We start from the raw sequence: 17870 nt of genomic DNA, 5'->3' as shown, positions 1-17870 counted from the left end.
ACTTAGTATAATTTTATGACATTTATATTATTTTAATTAGCAGTTTTCCATTAAAAAATGGACAAAGGTCAGCTTCTTACTTGGAATTTTGGAGGTTATATGTTACAAAGAAATTGATATTTTTGTGTAAAGACACACCTGTCTAGACATAAGTTACAGTTTAAAAAATCAGTAAACTGGACTAAAGTTAAAGTCAAGAATAATATACAATAGATCTGTTCTTTGGGAGATGGGTGAATCCTCATATCCAAATCCAATCTCAATAGCACTATTAAAAATGAACTGTTGGCCACTACTCCAGTACTCTTGAGAGTGTTGATATGGATTGTGACTTGTATTTGTCTATTCACCAACTTATTCAGAAACAACCTTGGATATATTTGGATACACCTGTAATAAATTCAGTTATTATATAAGGCCCTGAATTTATATTAAAGTCTATCTAAAATGTGCCATCCTGCTTATGGACCACTGGAGTTGCCACATTTTCTCCCCATTTCCCAAGCATTGGTGCCCTCTCTCCCTCTCCCTCTCTCTGTCTCTGTTTTTCTAGAACAGTCAACATTAGCTTCCAAAGATTACAACAAATACCCCCGACTCTTGCAGACACAAACCCAAATATTGTATGTTTCTTACTGTTCCTCGTTCAGGTCACTGGGTAAACACTTGCAATCTGGAACCTCATAGCCTTGTGTACTAGGGCATTTTCTAGAATTGATTCCAGGTTTTATGTTCCTTTGTCTTCATTTTTTCTGAAGGGAGACAGAGGATGACAGCCATGCAGGAAGAACCACTGCTTAATGACCCAAGTCAAGATTCTAGGGTGAATTTTTCAGGAAGTTAAAGTTGGGAACATCTGTTGCATCACAGAGAATCTGGAGAGATTATCTAGGTCACTGGTGAAGGGTTTGAGATAAACTTAAGGTAAATACAAAACTATTAAAAGCTAAAAAGAGACAATTATTAGCTCTAGGTGAAAACCAAAGTTCTGTAGGAGAGAAGCATGATCATTTTTACCATTTGATTCAGCTGAGAAGAGTGTTGGCAAAGTCATAAATATATAAACACCAAATATTGAAATAATCAAACTTTAATACAAATATTTTGGAAGGATGGGCACATGAGAAATGTATGCATGTGTGGTGAGTTCGTGGAGAAGAAAGCATCTGCATCAAAATACAATGTCTAAAATTGAAAAAAAATCTAGTAATGATATAAGCATGCTATTCAGAAAAGTAGAGAGAAATAAAGTAATCAGAGGAAGTGAAATTTGTTGTCTCAATGGGGGGGGAAATGGGAAGGGCAGGAAACTTTTTTTTTTTTTTTTGCAAAAACCCCTCATACAGCACTTTGATTTTGAACTCCACGTACTTAGAAAATGCACTGAATGTTGCAGTGCTATAGAAGTTATAAAGCGTCAGTGGTTTGAATTTTTTCTGCATTTAACTCGTTATGTTAATATTATTCTAGCGGACTTTTTTTCTAATAATCTTTGATGGCAGGTAAAACTAATGATGGTGAAATACTGCACTTTATTCATTCAAACAACAGAATTCAGTATGTCAGGTACATTGCATGCCCTACAAAACCAGACAATCTGAAATTACACATAAAACTGGAAAAAATGTTCTAAACAGGGTGATTATATAACTCATCATTCAAACAGGGACAATAGGCAATAAATGGGAATTATTGCAGACATTTATCACACATATCCCCAGATTCGGTGTTTTATTATGATACCTTACAACACAGTTAGTGCTTTGAATCTGAAATACTATGTAAACCAACCTTGAAGATTTTGTAAAATTCCCTTAAAGCATTGCAGTGAATTCTAGAAGCCACAGTTCCACACATGGGTCACTAGCAATAGAAAAGTTAAAAAAAAATACTTGTTTTTATGTTTCAGATAAATGTATAAGAGCCTAGAGACTTGACTTAGAATAATTCCAGTGAAAAGACCAGTAGAAAAGTATACTAATTTATGCAAAAGCCTGAATGTGAAGGTCAGTACTTTCTAGGTACTATGTTCTAGTAGTGGCCAAACTAATGATGATACTTGTGTTATAGGTTTGCACCACTTTATATTTTTCAAAGATATTTTTCCACTATTGTGGAAAGAAGCTAAACACTTTACTCACAATTTAGCACCTCCAACTGAACTTTATAAACATTGAGTTCTACAATACCTCCAATCTTGCTGAAATCTCATATAAGCAGTACGGAATACAGCACATTATTATAAATCAAGGAGAAGCACTTTCATTACAGCAATTTCTAATTACAATGTGGACTCTACCAATTTGGTAAATTACGGTAATGCAGCTGTAGATGTGATTTAAGATAGTTCTATATAAACCAACATAACTTGAGTATTTACAATGAAAGTAAACCTAGTGAAGTTATTTTTATCTTCCTTTGTCTTGTAAATTGATAACCAATGTATTTTAAATTTATATGTATAATATTTTAGTAATAAATTGATTCACTTAAAAATCCTAAAAATTTAATATTGACCAACTAAAGAATATAGCCTCATCTACTGCCTTGCATCCACAAGCATAATTACAAGCTAATGAAATTTCAATTCTATTTTCTCAGTATGCATAAAGGCCCTTAAATAATGTCTCAAGGTCTCTCTGATGATAATACAATCAACACCTAGTCATCGTAGGTTAATGGCATGTATTCTTTCCCCAACAAAACTGTATACTCTATAATGACATTTAACAAACTTACCTAACTTGTCATCACACAGCAATTCCCTTTCATTGGTTACTTTAATGGAAATATTCAAATTTACATTTATGGCTTTCAAAGGAAACATAGATTTTTATGTAATATATTATATATCATCATAAATTATATATGTAAAAAAGAATCCTAGGAAGCATCTTGCTCCCTAAGTAGCACCTTTCAAAAAAGATTTAAAACATAATTTAATTCAATTCTGACATTTTATTCTGTGGAACTGTTTTGATCCGTTTCCTTAATAACAATAGAATAGTAGGTGTAACAGATTAGGGGGAAATATATATATATGTACATATATATGTGTGTGTATGACACACATACACACACAATATACTATATATACCATATAGTATCTATATAGTAGGTATAGTTTTATACATATACATATTATATATATATATATATGGTAGAGTTATGGAACTCTAGCAAATTAGGAATGATATTAAACAGACAATAATGAAAGTGCTTTGTTAATAAGTAAAGATGTCCAGGGAAAGGAAATTAGTGAGTAGAATTTCATCAGCATGAACAGCTGAGAGTGTAACAGGACCAGTGGCAGTGGGTGGGATGGGGGGGACAGAGAAATTCCAGCAGGACTTAGAAGGGTTCCAAATGCCTGAAAAATCCTGAGCTCTGCAGAGGAAGAATACACGAAGAAGAGGGACAGAGGATATAGTTCTCATAAATATTCTGAGTGACAGATTAAAGAAAAAGCAAAACATTCATGGAGAAAGAGACTGGTTTTAAATGGTCTGCAGGCTCTGCTGCAGAATTCTTCCATGAGTGAAACCTCCAGGACAATGGCATCTGGTCGTATTGTGCACCCCGCCCCCAAACACATCATCTCCTCTGTTCAAGTGGAATTTCCATTTCCCCATATTGCATTGGTAGAAATGCTTTCCTTCTCACCCATATTAGTCATTGAGAATTTGGAAATACCTCACGAGAAGTGGACATTTTTACTTTTTCCTTTCTGAAGCAGGGAGGGGCACTCATAATTTCTGTGATTCACAGAATCACTACACATTGGGCGCGCATAGTAGTTAAAGCTATTGTCGTAAAATAGCCACTGACTCCCCTAAAACTGTAAATTCCAGCTTCAAATCTTCCTAGATAACATGAGAATTTGGTTTGGTTCACTTAAAATTATAAAAATCTACAACTTTGATACTTACATGCAATTTTTGTGGTGAATGTTAGAGATGAGTAATAAATATTTGAGACATGAATGATCGCTATCTTTGGTAATGACCACTGTGGTTTCAGGGTGATCATGACCGTTATTTAGCTTCAGGACTACTTTTCTTCATTTGACCCCGTCTAGAATTTGAACAATGACAGGATGGCCACTAATCGCTCTGTATTGATATCGCTAGGGTTGTCTTTGGCCAAACTGTGAAGCAAGACAAGGTTATTTCTGTATCTTCCCATTCTTTGTTCCCTGTTCCTTCTTCCCTATAGCGCCCCAGTGTTCCTCCCCCTCATGTTTCTACCACAACCCAAACCACACTTCCAACTACCATTCTTTTTCTTATATTCAGATTTCCCATAATTATTTTTTAAAAAAACACTAATAATGCCTAGATGTCTGACTCTTTTGAAACGATTTACATATTTGAAATAATTCTCAGAAGTAGAAAAATTCAGTATCAAAAACTTAAGTTATTATTGGACCATCTACTACACTTGCTCAAAAAGCTAAGCCAGGGAGAGTGGCAAGAATTCCATGTGGAATCAGGGATTACTTTATTTGATAACAGAGAGTGAAGAGATTTCCCTGTCACATTTGTCTTCCTCTTGGCCATTCATTTATTCTGCTGCCAACTACTCTGCTGGACTATGCTGATAGAGCAGATTTTAAAGTGGGGAGAGAGAAAGCTAACCCAGATCCATCCACATATTCTCTTTTTAGTTGGTTAATAAGAGATGTTTGGGAATGGCATTGCAGTGCACATTTTTTGGTCACCAGCGCAGCTTCCAGGCCCCATTTCCCTCCTCTAATGATACCCTGAATTTCCTGGTAATGTGCTTTGGCCTCAGTCCTGGTTCTAGAGGTCAACCCTTAATTGACTTAAGCCATTTCATCCTTTCCAGCCATAATGCCTGTTTAATGATGGACAAATAACCAAATTTGTTTGCTTTATCAGAGAAGTAAACTCTCTACCAGGCAGAAACAAGGATTATGAATTGCCAAGAGTTGTTGGAAACACAAGGGAAACACATGAATAAGAGTTAGGCTAACACCAATAAAGTGGATCCAACTCCACGAAAGGAGGCCCAGAAACGGGTTTATGCCCAAACTTAATTCTAGACATGACATTTAAACCTTGGTAAATAACCCTTGCCTGAAGCTTGATCTCTCCCCTGGATTCTTCCATTACATGACTCAGTAAGTTTCCCTTTATGTAGAGTCAGGTTTTCTGAAACACTTCTGTTAAGAATGCTCTCCAGGTTATAAAGTATTTTTCCTATCAAATTAAATATATTCAACCAACTGGTATCCAGGGTAGGCACTGAGTAGTGGGAAAAAATTATGTAAAGATCCACATACATAACAGTCATCATAAATTTGCTCAGATCAAGGAAAAAGCTTAGATTCTGGTCTTTGGCCTGTGAGAGAAGGCTGGGTAGTTGACATAAATATCCTCTCTTGCACCATCCGATGATTGATTGGTAGAGTCGGGATTTCTGTAGTTGTTGGCTGCCTAGAAAGACAGACAGAATGTCAATGATTCACTGCATTTCAGCAGCCAATAAAGATACTCAAAACAGATCTCTCCTTAAATCAACCACAATATAAGTCAAATTTCTATTATAATTAATTTCATAAAACATTCCCTTCTTTGTACTCAACTTATATGAGAAATCCCATTTTTTACTTTCAGGGCTCAGAATAAGATGCAACAGGAGACTACTCTAGATTATCACTTTTTATATTAGATTATGAAACAGTCTTAGAACTCTCTCCCAATGTCCCAGGCTGTTTTGGTAGGAACCATTAGTCTCATTTTTACATGGAAGTTTAGTATAGTATTTCCCATAGTGGCACGGTGCTTAATAATTTCAGTTGAATGAATGCTTTAATAAACAATACTTTTAAAGTACACAGTGTCATGTCTTGACAATAAGCAACTAAACACAATAAAAGAAATTAACAAAATAAACTGGCATTACTTTCAAGAAGATGTCATATAACCTTCTCTACCCTAATCAAGTCACTTTGGCCACCTATACATGTATGTGGCAGAAAATATGTAGGCATGGGTGAGGGAGAGAGAAATCGAGAGGAAAAAAAGAAGAGAGAAAAGTCTTTGGTGAGTAATTTGGAAACTGAGTGGTTTTGGTGCTTGCAAGGAAAAAGCAAAAAGAAAGTTGCAGTTCCACTGGTAATTCCAGAGCCTGTTGAAAACCCCAAAACAATCAAGTAGGTCAGCCTCTTTCTCTTTCCCAGTCCAACTCACTATCTTTCTAATCATCATTAAAAATATCATTATTCTACAAAAGTTTGAACAAGTTGAATACTTAATATAGGAAGTTGCAAAGTTCCTTCCCTTCCCTGACATTCACAGCAATAAATGTGGCTATAGAGTGGCTTGAGTTGACAACAGCTAAGGACAAAGAAGGGACCCCAAAATTGTGTATAACAGCAATGTTTTATCACTTGCTGGAGCGGCAGATGAAACAAGGCAAAACTTCTGTAGTCTTTCCAGTTACTGTCAAAAAGCCAGCCACGTATTACTCAGAAAAAAAAAAAATTTGGTGTGTAGAGGGTAACTAATAGAAGAAAAAAAATTAAACTGATAAATAGATAACAGAAATCCAAAGCACACATATTAGATTGTCAGAAAATTTTTATTACTTGATGTTTTGGTCATGTAGAATTCAATTGCAAATAATTAAATTGAAGGGAAATGATGTAATTTTAGATAACACTTGGGGAAATGTTTTGCTGTAATATTTTGTAAACAGGGGCACTTGGGTGGCTCAGTTGAGCATCTGACTCTTGGTTTCAGCTCAGGTCGTGAGATGGAGCCCTGCATTGGGCTCCATGCTCAACAGGGAATCTACTTGAAGATTCTTTCCCTCTACCTATCCCTTTCCCCCACTCCCTCTTTATTTTAGAGAGTCTCTCTCTAAAATAAATAAATCTTTTTAAAAAATTTTGTAAACAGAATCATATATGTTAAAGAGAAAATCTGACCAACAGTGGAGACAATGAACATGAAGTAAGACAAACTATTTCAAAGGGCATCAATAATAAGAGAACAGGTCAGAGAACAGGTGTTTCCTCAAATAGCTGATCCACTACATGGCCAGGTAATTGAAAGGAGAACAATAAGGTTGTCGACTGCAAAATGGATCCACTTTACAGGATATTACAATGCACAAAAGGTGGAAAATGACAGCTCTGAGAAAACTTACCTTATTCTGTGCATCCCAGGGTTGTTTAAATAGTTTTTTCTGTCTCCTTCTCCTAAGAATACATATTCAATAGAGGCATTAAGATCTTACACTTCAGCACTAGTATTATTGCATATAGTATTATACCCTACTTGTACCGCAGCCTACATGCCCTCACTAACTATGTTGAAATTGCTTCATACATACCTACTCAAAATTCCCTTGACCTAATTCTTTTCCACAGATGGTGAAGGCATCTAAATGGATATCCAGCCAGTGTATATTAGTAATTAATCTCAGCGAGCTTACTAAAGAATGGTTCATAGTAGGTTATTGCATAAATGGCTTACTGCCTTCTCCAAATAATTTCAAGCTTAGAGATTTCCCACAATTAAAAACTTCCTTCTCAATGCCAACAGTGTAACATGTTGGATGACAGTGATAATAGAGTTAAGCTTTAGAGAAAGTTCCAGGTGTTTTACCAAACCTCCTCAATGGATTATTTTATTTAGCTTTCATCAAAAACTCTATATTTAACTCAGATTGGGAAACTGAGGCAAGAGAGGAAGAGTAACTTGCCCTAAATCATGTGGCTGGCTAGTAGTAGTGTCTGGATTTGAATCCACACCCTTCTCTCATGACTATTAGGCTCACTGCTTCTGGAGCCATGTTGCCCCAGTTCCATGGGCCATCTGGAGCCATGCTATTCCATAAACTCTCGACCATTCCAATGAAAACTATAAAAACCTAACATCAGGAGGAATCTTTTAAAATTCAAGAGAAGAAGAAAAGAGGCTACTATAACTGAATGCACTGGATGAAACAACTCTACCCAAGTGCATGAAAATAGTTATTATGGGAGATGATGACTATCTTTTTTTCATCTCCCTAAAGAAAAGATTTTTATCAGACCACAGAGGAGATGGGTTAGATGCAAAAACTTAAGGTATTTTTTCGTTTATGCAAAAAGATGAAGTTGTAATTCCTTCATGGAAAGTTTAAAAACCAGCCAAGCTAGTCTCTCTCCAGGGAAAGGTTCAGATGATGGATGTTGTTCTCTCCTAGTCACTAGGAAATCCTCCTACTGTGTCGACATAATCACAAACTGATCTTACTCTGTGTGTATTTGTTTACTTATAAAGACTCTCTTATACAATTAATTTAATTTTTTGATTTGTTAAGTTTACTATGTGAAACTGATGTTTCCAGGTCTTTCATATAAATTATTTACTCCTCAAAAGAAATCTGTGATGTAGATGCTATTACTATCCTCTTTTTACAAATGAAGAAACAAATCTATGACAGTGGATCTTTTGTCAAATCATCACTCACAAGGCTTGCTATATCATAATATAGATTAACTTTCCCAAAGAGGTCCAAATATATATATTGTTTATATAAGCCTAGAATATTCAATATGATGAAGAAAAGAGAATGAGAAACTTAGAGTCAGATGATCTGTGTTTTACTTGTGCTCAGCAATTTACCAGCTTTTGCATCTATAAAGTTCAGTCCTCTCCTCTGTAAAATAAAGATGGTGAACACTGTGGTTTGTTCTAGGTTGACCGACCATTCTGGTTTGCTTCATTCTCAGGAGTTTCCCCAGAATGAGGGATTTTCAGTGCTGAAACTGGGAGAGTCCCAGGCAAAGCAAAAGAGCCTATTGCTGTGAACATCAAAGTTGACAATAAAAGGAAAAATAAGTGTCTAACATTTTGCACACTGAACATTAAATTTCTTCCTATAGACACACGCGTCAATGTGTCCACTGTCTTTTGGCTCCCGCCACACCTAACCAAGGCTACGCACGTCCACCAACCACGTTCACTTAACAATGTGACCATTCGATCTCTAACTGGAAGCAACACAAAATGAGGCAGAGAAAGTGTGGGAAATGCCCCTGGACACACAGGCTCCGGGGTACTGGGTGTGAAGGAAGGACTTGGTTTCGTTCAGGCACACTATGATCTCCTCTGGCTTCTCCCCAAGTCAGCACATCAGAAGCGGCAGGATTATTTTAAATGGTCAGGAAGACAGAGTTCTGAAGACCATTGTTTCAGCCCTTGGGTCATTTTTCATAACATTTCCATTCTAAGTTACAACCGGGCGACAAGGTAGAAAGAACAAGCGTTTCTTCCTTTGTGATGTTCGGCCATGATTACACATTCAAGTCCACTAATCTTTTTATCGCATTTAACCAAGTGGGACAATATATTCTACAGTTCAATTTAGCTATTCATGTAAAAGTGATGCATTTTCATGAAGCTAAATCCATCATGTCCAACATCTGTGACCCTCCGGAGATCCGTGCTGTCACTCACTCTCTCCTACCATGTTGCCCGTGTTCCCGGGTGCTCCTGTTGTCACAGTCACCCTCGGAATTTTTCATCAACCAAGGTGAAGCAGTAGAAAAATCCTTAGTGTCACTAACACCCTGGGCTCCTTCCCTCAATTTGCTAATTTGTTCAATTTCCATCCAGGGAAAGACTTGAGGGCAGCCCGTGATGGAGAGAAAGGGAAAACGACAGTTCTGTGTTTCAATTTAATTAGACAAATGCTTATTGACCATCCATTATTTGGAAAGATTAGTGCTAAATGCTATCAAACACTAAGAAATGAATAAAATGCAATCCCTGACATTTTGAACAGAAGGGAGGACAGCACAAAAATGATGAAGCTACAAAGCAGGCTGCAAGGCTCAATAGATGGTGACATCAGGTCTCTTTGCAGGGAGGGAGAACCAGGACAGACCTCCCAAAGGGGACACGTGTCCCATGCCTTGAATGAGCCACAGGAGTAAAGCCAAACATGGGGTTGGCTTTGTTAGCTACCCAAATGGGAAAGAGAGTCGGGTGTGTTCACAAAATGAGACTTGCAGTGTTAACAAAATTTGTTGACATTGGGGGCAGTAAAGTAGAAAATATAAATGAACATTAGGTTGGGGTCCCACTAATTGGGTGGAAGTCAGAACAATGGGCACCTTTGATACAGAGTTAATGAGTTTTAACCTTATTCTGGTGGCAGTAGAAAGACAAGAAAAGGTGTTAAACAGGAAGGATACTAGCTTTTAGAAGAGCAACCGGGAAAAGTCAGATGTGTTCGAAAGAAAGAGGAGACAGCTGGAGCTGGGAGCAGATTGGGAGCATTAACTAACCTCCAGGGAGTTGTAATACCAGCTCCAAAGAGGTGAGGCTGGGATATGGAGATGAGATAGAGAAACCTACCTGATATCCTATTAATACGCATGCACTTGCACGTGTGTGTGCGTATGTGCATGTGTGTGTGTGTGTGTGTTTGGAAATATTGCTGGGGTAGAAGAGAAGAGGAGATGGCTGTATTCCTTCCCTCTGCTAACAAGAGAACACTTTAGTTGGAACACAAGAATAAAGAGTAATTTCAATTCAATATGATTACAGCTAAGATTATGACAAATACCTAGATAAGTGAGTTGGTGAACATGAGACAGCAAGAAAGGGCAGAGTCAACCCAGAATATTCCAGCAAGTTCCCAAGTGTGCCACAGAGAGTAAAAGGTAGGAAACTTAAGTAGAGTTTGACTACCTACTCTCTCTAAGTTAGCCCCTTCCAACACACCTCTCTTCCTCAATAATTTTTTTAGGAATAGCATCTCTGTTGCTTGTTTCAGAGACTATACAACCATTTAAAAGTATGTTGTTTATTTATTAGAATGTGCACTCCATACATCTTGTTCACTACGGTTGCAATAGATATTTGATGCATGAATACATGAAGGCATTATTACTGCTCAACCCTGTTCTTCCCCTTCTCAGAATCCCTCCCTCCCTCTCCCTTCTCATCACACACATGCACGCACAGACGGACGGATGGGTGCATGCACGCACGCAAGCACACACACCACCCCTCGCCCAACACCCTCTTTTCCTTGCAGGAGGAGGAAGAGAGAGGACAAGGGAGATGCAGCAGAGGCTCCAGGCAGTTGGCTGCCCAGAATATGAAAGCTCTGCTAACATGGGAGCAGTTCCTACTAATTCTTAAATGAGCTACTCTAGCTTTCTCCTCTGATATTACCACAACTACTTCTCTCTTTTGTATGAAAAATACTCGAAATGCTGTATGTGAGTGCTAAGGCAGCTTGGCCTACTATTGGGTTATTCACAGAGAACCCCTCATATCAGGATGACTTAAGGGAAACAAGAATCAGGATGAGCTGCAATACTCACCTGTTATAAGAAATGACAACGACGATGGTAATTAGGATAACAAACAGCAACAATAAAACTGCCCCTCCAGCCACAAAGAGAATATACTGGTTATCAGTTTTACCTAGGAGGAAAAAAATATATAATAGGAATTAGGAATTCAGCTAAAGCCAGAAAAAAAAACGGTGGGAAAATGAGGAAAGGGAACATTGATCAAATAGAGTAACAATTCAAAACGATCCAATGAAAAAACAGGATGAGAGTAAGGGAAAAAGAATTTTTACTTTAGAGTCTTCTAAATATTTGTGACTCCTCACAGATTTTTATTAGTTCCTTGATTCAGCTGAGTTTAACCTCTTAAGAAGAACAAGAATAAACTGGTGAAGGGAGGGGCGCCCGGGTGGCTCAGTAGGTTAAGCGTCCAACTCTTGATTTCGGCTCAGGTCCCAATCTCAGGATCGTGAGATTGAGCCCCGCGTCACATGGAGCCTGTGTAAGATTCTCTCTCCTCTCCCTCTGCCCCTCCCCCACCTCTAAAAAAATAAATAGGTGAAGGGGATTAAGAGGTACAAACTTCCAGTTATAAAATAAATAAGTCACAAAGATGAAAAGGACAGCATATGGAATATAGTGAACAATATTGTAATAACTTTCTACAGTGACAGATGGTAACTAGACTTACTGTGGTGACCTTTCATAATGTATATATAATTGTTGAATCGCCATACTGTATATATGAAACTCATTTAATATTGTATGTCAACTATACTTCAGTTAAAAATTTTAAAAAGAACAAGAATAGAAAGAGTGTATGTTTGAGACAGATAACCCTTCACTCTAAGGAGCTCCCAATCACATACATAAAATCTTTTGAAAAAAAAATAATAACTATCAAGAGTATATAAATGAAGGGATGCCTGGGTGGCTCAGTCATTAAGCATCTGCCTTCGGCTATGGTCATGATCCCAGAGTCCTGGAATCGAGTCCCACATCGGGCTCCTTGCTCAGTGAGGAGCCTGCTTCTCTCTCTCCCTCTGCTGCTCCGCCTGCTTGTGTTCTCTCTCTCTCTCTCTCTGTGACAAATAAATAAATAAAAATTAAAAAAAAATTTTAAAAAGAGTATGTAAATGAAGATTACTTCTTTTTTTTCTTTTTTTTTTTTTAAGATTTTATTTATTTATTTGAGAGAGAGAATGAGATAGAGAGAGCATGCGAGGGGGGAGGGTCAGAGGGAGAAGCAGACCCCCTGCTGAGCAGGGAGCCCGATGCGGGACTCGATCCCGGGACTCCAGGATCATGACCTGAGCCGAAGGCAGTCGCTTAACCAACTGAGCCACCCAGGCGCCCCTGAAGATTACTTCTTAAGGCTGATAAATTAAGTACATTCACACAACAGTATAATTTTAAAAGTAGAATTTAAGAAATATTTTTCACTTAATCCGAGTTAATGATAAAAAGTAATCAGAAGAGTCGCTTAAGTGTCTGCCCATGGCTCGGGTCATGGTCCTGGGGTCCTGGGATCGAGCCCCGCATCGGGCTCCCTGCTCAGCGGGAAGCCTGCTTCTCCCTCTCCCACTCCCCTTGCTTATGTTCCCTCTCTCCCTGTCTCTCTCTCTGTCAAATAAATAAAATCTTTTTTTAAAAAAGTAATCAGAAGACATATGTTACTCTGACTCAGTGCTTAAATAGAAAGAACAATGGTCCAGGAATCTGCAATTCTCTCCCTGACTCTGTCACTCTTTAGCTGTGTGACCTCCAGCCAATCCCTTACCCTTCTCCGCATGCCTTTCTTCATCTGTCAAGTGACGACAATGACAAGGGTTCTAATTGCATCACAGAATTGTGGTGAGATTCTAATGAGGTAATATTCAAATAAGCAATAAATTACTAGAGCAACATCCTCTCTGAAGCGAGATCTCAGTGAGGTCAGGGACCATTTTATCTTTAAAATATCCTCCTGCTCATGAGGCTCCTCACCCACCACCTCCCACAGAGCTCCTTCCCAGGAGAAGAAACCCCATCAATTTGCTGTTACCAGAGGCTCCTGGGTGGCTCAGTCAGTTAAGTGGCAGACTCTTGATTTCAGCTCAGGCCATGATCTCAAGGTCGTGAGATCGAGCCCCACATCGGGCTCCATGCTCAGCAGAGATTCTGCTGGAGGTTCTCTCTCTCCCTCTGTCTCTGCCACTTTCCCTCTCCCCACCCCTGCTCTCTCTTTCTTTCTCTCCAAAATAATAAATAATAAATAATAATAAATAAATAAATCTTTAAATATATGTATTTTTAAATATAAATATATATATTTGTCAGGACTGGGAGTGAATTGGAACCTGGGAGCTGTCCCCATTGCCCTCTCTCTTTGGGGCAGCAAACTCGCCAGTCTCCCCTCCTGCAGGAAGGGGCCAGGCTGTGGCTGATGAACAGCATGACTTCCCTCTAACCTTGAAAGTAAAGCCCAATGTTTGCTCTGTGATTCCCACACAGCCTGCAATCCTACAGCAACCTGAAAATCATGCTTTTCATCGGATTCTCCCTGATCTTTCCCTCAGATTACTTCTTCCTTCCTGACCTACTACTTAGGTGCGATTTTTTTTTTTCATGATAGGAGCTCAAAATCTACATCCACTCATTCTTTTGTACAAAGTGAAACTAAGTCAAATAATAAATATTATTTTCATTTTTCAAACTCGTTGAACCTATAAGGTGAATAAAAGTAGAAAAATGTGTGAACTTTAGAGACTTTGTACATACAGTCTAAGAATGGCTTTTGTGCAAATATGATGGAGAAAGGGAAAGCTAAATTTATTCAGACAAAAATACATTGAACCACTCCTACAAAAGGAACAATGAAATTTTCTCCCCATCAAATAAGAATCAGCTTTTTAAGCTCTTAGTACATTATAAAAAATAAATGAACAAAATACCTGAAATTATTTTGCATTGTAACATAGGACTATCAAAGGACCACACTTGTTATACTGAAATAATTTGAGTATCACAGATGCTAAGGTTAAATCAAACAGGCAATCCTGGTGAGAAAATGAAAGTTATGATTAAAATATTCATTGACAGTATTCTGGGAAAATTGTTTAACCACTTTGAAAATGCTATTTAGACTTTTGCTACAGTAAAAAAAAAAAAAATCTGGGTGGACTACAGCTCTAAATTTTTTCATGTAAACAGAAGAAAATATAAGTAAGTATTATTTAATCTCTGGAATGAGAAATGGCATAAAAATAAATAAATATATAGGATTCACCAGGTCAACTGAAAAATATCTGTAGTTAAAATGATCACAAGCAACATGTCAAGACAAAAGAACAGAACCTTTAACACATCCTTGCTATTAAGAAAAAGCTATAGGGGGGCCTGGGTGGCTCAGTCAGTTGAGCCACCGACTCTTGATTTCAGCTCAGGTCATGATCTCAGGGTCACGAGATCCAACCCCACCCCCTTGCCCCCCAGCCAGAGCCTACTTAGGATTCTCTTTCTCCCTCTCCCTCTGCCCCTGACACTTGCACACACACACACACTCTCTCTCTCTCTAAAAAAGAAAAGAAAAAGCTATAGAAGACAAAATGAGATACAAATAACTTACTATGAAAAAGTACATAAAGAACAAGCTTGCATAAGAGGAAGACTGTGGTCAGACTGAGCATCTCAAGCTCTCTTTGGAATAGTAGAAACTGCCACAACTGCATCCAGAAAGAATTCAGTCTCTGTGTGTCACAGCCTTTCACTAGGTGCTTACATATTTGATTAACTATTTTATTCTAAAGAAATACTCAGGAGGCGCCTGTGGCTCAGTCGTTAAGCGTCTGCCTTCGGCTCAGGTCATGATCCCAGGGTGCTGGGATCGAGCCCCGCATCGGGCTCCCCACTCAGAGGGAGCCTGCTTCTCCCTCTCCCACTCCCCCTGCTTGTGTTCCCTCTCTCGCTGTGTCTCTCTCTGTCAAAAAATAAATAAAAATATTTTTAAAAAAAGAAAAAAGAATATTCAGAAATGTGAACAAAGGGTTCTGTAAAACGCTTAGAACAGCAAAAAGAAAATCCTTATTTCCCCCCAGGAGACTAAGAGCAAGACGGTATGGCTGTGGTTCTCAGACTTACTTTGCATCAGCATCACCTACAGGCTTGTTAAGCCACAGATTTCGGGGCACCCCCGTCCGAACCTCTGATCCAGAAGGTCCTGGTGGGTCTGCATTTGCAGCTCCCATGCAACATCTATGTTGCTGATCTGAGGCCCATTCCTTGAAAACCTTGGCTATAGACACTTGGATGATGTATGTAAGAAATTCCAATGACATGGAAGACTACTGACTATAGACTCTAAAGTTAAGTAAAACTTCAAAACCAGCATTGACAATTTCGCCTGCTGTAATATCTCCATCAGGTATAGGACTTATGGGAAAAAAGTCTGCAAAGGGACAAATGCCAAAATATTCCAAACTTTCTAAAGGATGTATTGTTCTTTTATCAATCAGAAAAAAAAAATCATAGTATAAAAGTGTAAAGGCCTGCATGCTTAAAACAGAATAATCTGACAAGTTTTCGTGGTGATATTTAAAGTGCAAGTTGTAGAGAACTTTTTTTGTAGAAGTATATTCAGAATCCTTAAGATTTAAGATAGCATTCCTTATTAAACTCTCAATTAAGTAGAATTAAGTAGAAACCATTGAAATGCACTGGTTATCTGTTTCACACTGTTCAATTATAAATCCAAATTTCAAATGTATCCTTCAGTGTAAATATGTTACCTCCTTTTAACCTCTTCTAGTAATATTTGACCTATTGGAGTCAGATCTGTGTATTCATTCATCTTTTAACACATAGTATCTCAAGCCATACTATGGCATTACAGATGAAATGGCGTGTAAAAATGAATTTGGTTCCTAAAGGAAAAACACCAGCTAGAGCAAAACTGCTTCTCTACTCGAAATACTGCTCTCACTCACTTTCCCCCAAGGTTTCACAGGTCTCACGGGGGAAGGGCTCAGTCCCACAACACTGCCCCCCTCCTGCGCCTGCAAATCCAATCACAAATCCAGGCCTCCCTACCCCTGATGGACTAACCAGGTATAAATCCAAGGTTCCCAGGATCTCCTCCTCGAGGTCGATAATTTGCTGTAACAGCTCACAGAACTCAGACAAGCACTTTACTTACTATTACTGGCTTATTAGAAAAGATACAACTCTGGAACAGCCAAATGGAAGAGACAAATAAGGCAAGTTAATGAGGACAGGGAGTAGAGTTGGAGCTTCCATGCTCTCTAGGGATGGGCCACTCTCCCAACACCTTCATGTGCTCAGCAACCCAGAAGCTCTCTGACCCTGTCATTTAGGGGTTTACGGAGGTGCCATTACATAGGCACAACTACTTAAATCATTGACCACTGGTGATTAAGTCAACCCCAGCCCCTCTTCCCTTTTTCAGGGGGATGGGGCTTAAAGTTCCAAGCCTCCCATCACGTGGCTGATTCCTCTGGCATCCAGCCCCCATCCTGAAGCTCTCCAGGTGCTTCCAGCCACCAGCTGCCTCATTAACTTGCAAAAAGACCCTCATCGCTCTGGAGATTCCAAGGGTTCTAAAAGCTCTTGTGTCAGGAACTGGGAACTAAGACCAAATATTATAGCAAAAGATGCTCCTAGCGCCCCTATCACTTGGGCAATGACAAGGGTTCAGGAGTTCTGTGAAAGGAACCAGAGGCAGAGATGATATTTTTTAGTATACGTACCCAGTACTTGATTGATGGAGCTTACATTGTTTTTGGAAGGCCCTGGATAATTTAAAAACACACACGGAATGAGCATTTTCCCATAAGAAATAAAGGTAAAACCATGGGAGTCAGGTGGAGTCACTCACATTGCAGAGACGTTGCAATCTAGAGCCTCCCCGCCTGTAGCCAATCCTGCCTTGTACTCCTTTCCCTGCCCCACGGCTGTTCACATGAACAGTCAGTACCTGGCACCAGCCTGGTGTAGCCACACAACTCGCCGGGCCCTGCGTGACTAAAAACGAAAAGGAAAAGCAAAGGGTGTGCATGATTCAGGGAGTCAATCAATAGTTCCTAACACTCGCTTTTGCCTAAATTCTGCCAATAGATCTTAGGCTGAGTAATGTCAGCCCTCAAGCCCCTCTCTTAAAGAAAGAATTATTGTGTATTCTCAGCAGCCACTTTTTTGCTGATTTTTTTTTCATCCCAGTGCTGTCTTGATTCATAGGAGGACAAAAGTGTCGTGAACCATAAAGCCATTATTTTCCCTCCCATCATAAAAGATAAATACAGTTAAAACAATTTAAAGCATGTCAGTGAAATATATAAATGAATAATTTACTCCAGTACTGCAACCCTCCAGGCTACGTTCCTGCCAGTGACAAGTATTTATGGCTGAGTTATAAACCTTTAGAAAGGCTCGTGATAGAAATGATGCCAGGTCCTTCCCCGAGAACCAGGCTGGCAAGAGCAGGCATTAAAGTCTGTTGTTTATCCTTTATTACAGTTTGAGGTGGGTTAGGGAGTGAGGAAGCAAAGTG

The 17870-nt window shown here is 38.7% G+C and overlaps 1 protein-coding gene across 2 annotated transcripts in view; it reads right to left on the bottom strand.

The window, feature by feature from the left end:
• Nucleotides 1-762: 762 nt before the first annotated feature.
• Nucleotides 763-17870, bottom strand: part of CD226 (CD226 molecule) — a 92716-nt gene continuing 75608 nt past the window's right edge. For both annotated transcript variants that reach the window (XM_064577766.1, XM_045886568.3), the window contains 3 exons: nt 11357-11459; nt 7177-7228; nt 763-5459 (listed from right to left, as the gene is read on the bottom strand). In XM_064577766.1, the coding sequence (XP_064433836.1) occupies nt 5346-5459; nt 7177-7228; nt 11357-11459 (269 nt within the window). In that variant the 3' untranslated portion in view covers nt 763-5345. The remainder of the gene's footprint in view (nt 5460-7176; nt 7229-11356; nt 11460-17870) is intronic.

Source organism: Mirounga angustirostris, unplaced genomic scaffold (assembly GCF_029215605.1).
Source record: "Mirounga angustirostris isolate CCGP_5_RB_7025 unplaced genomic scaffold, mMirAng1.0.hap1 SCAF_14, whole genome shotgun sequence".
NCBI classification, from domain to species: Eukaryota; Metazoa; Chordata; class Mammalia; order Carnivora; family Phocidae; genus Mirounga; species Mirounga angustirostris.
This window is presented reverse-complemented; position numbering and strand designations above follow the sequence as displayed.